Source organism: Olea europaea, unplaced genomic scaffold, assembly GCF_002742605.1.
Source record: "Olea europaea var. sylvestris unplaced genomic scaffold, O_europaea_v1 scaffold32729, whole genome shotgun sequence".
In the NCBI taxonomy this organism is placed as follows: Eukaryota; Viridiplantae; Streptophyta; class Magnoliopsida; order Lamiales; family Oleaceae; genus Olea; species Olea europaea.
The window spans coordinates 1-1268 of NW_019251636.1; the positions used below are offsets into that span (position 1 = coordinate 1).

Sequence of the window (1268 nt, forward strand, 5' to 3'; positions counted from 1 at the left end):
ATCTACTCCAAGATACTAATTTCTGCTGGTGTTCGTGGAGTACAATGTGGTTCAAAGGATTTTTCGATCACTACTATCAAAGCCTTTGCAAAATCACAGGTCAGTAAAATCTTACAATTATACGATGACGAACATGCAAAGAACCATATCTTGTCTAATATTATGTACCAAACATGTTGATTTTGTTTTGTGTTTCAGGTTGACTACATACTAGGAAACAATCCTATGAAGATGTCATACATGGTTGGCTTTGGGACCAAATTCCCAAAACAATTACACCATAGAGGCGCATCCATTCCTTCCATTAAAACTCTACCTGCCAAGGTGGGTTGTAATGATGGGCTTTCAACATGGTATTCTTCAAGCAAGCCCAATCCAAATACTCATATTGGTGCAATTGTTGGGGGCCCAAATTCAAATGACCAGTTCACTGATTCAAGATCGGATTATTCACATTTAGAGTCCACAACTTATATGAATGCAGCTTTTGTGGGATCTTTAGCCGCTTTGCTTGGAGAAAGTAAAGAAGAGTGCGTGTATAGTGTGGTTGATGATTTACAGATTCATCACCAATGATATGTTTGTTATGTTGAATTGAACAAAATAATTTATGAGCTGCCTCTATGCCTTATTCCATCTAATCTAATGTCACATGTTGAAAATATATAGTACTAAAAAAAATCCGTCATCGGTGTCAATGGTTGTGTAATAATTTTAGATTGATTTGTAAAATATATATACATGAAACATGATTAGTGCATGTGAATAATTTGGTTTTACCTTACATGTCTCATATGTCGATCAATTGGTACGATAGATTGGACATAACAACCGAGAATTTTTATCTATATCTTTTATGTCTTAATCTCGGGATCTTATTCAAATATAACATTGTCATAAATGAATGAAATTGAAGTATTTGGTTGCTCATCCCTCCAATACTCATAAGCAAAAACTCCTTGACTTTTAAAAAAAATCCGTGCAACTCTTCACAACAAAAGTGCAAGAGAGAAGAAAAAGAAATTTACTTGTAGGTGTGTATAAATTAGCCCCCGTTTGGGTTTCATTTTATCTAGAATATATTTTCTCTTACCTCTTCTTAATTATACATTTTTCAATAAAATAATATTACACGTAAATTCAACACTTTTTCTCCTTTTTTAATTTCACATTCTTCTAAAAATCGCTATTCTAAAATGAACTTTTCTTCTAAAACACATTTTAATGGAAATCGAACACGGGCTTAGTTCCTTCTTGGACCAAAATAT

At 33.2% G+C, this 1268-nt stretch overlaps 1 protein-coding gene across 1 annotated transcript; it reads left to right on the forward strand.

The window, feature by feature from the left end:
• The first annotated feature begins 6 nt into the window (after positions 1–6).
• Positions 7–641, forward strand: LOC111385774 (endoglucanase-like). Its single transcript, XM_023010189.1, has 2 exons — positions 7–99; positions 199–641. The coding sequence occupies exon 2, from the start codon at positions 226–228 to the stop codon at positions 574–576; it is 351 nt and encodes a 116-aa protein (XP_022865957.1). The 5' UTR covers positions 7–99; positions 199–225; the 3' UTR covers positions 577–641.
• The last annotated feature ends 627 nt before the right edge of the window (positions 642–1268 follow it).

Bases quoted from the DNA above. Each gene is read 5' to 3' on its own strand.
- LOC111385774 (XM_023010189.1), top strand. From the start codon at position 226: ATGAAGATGTCATACATGGTTGGCTTTGGGACCAAATTCCCAAAACAA.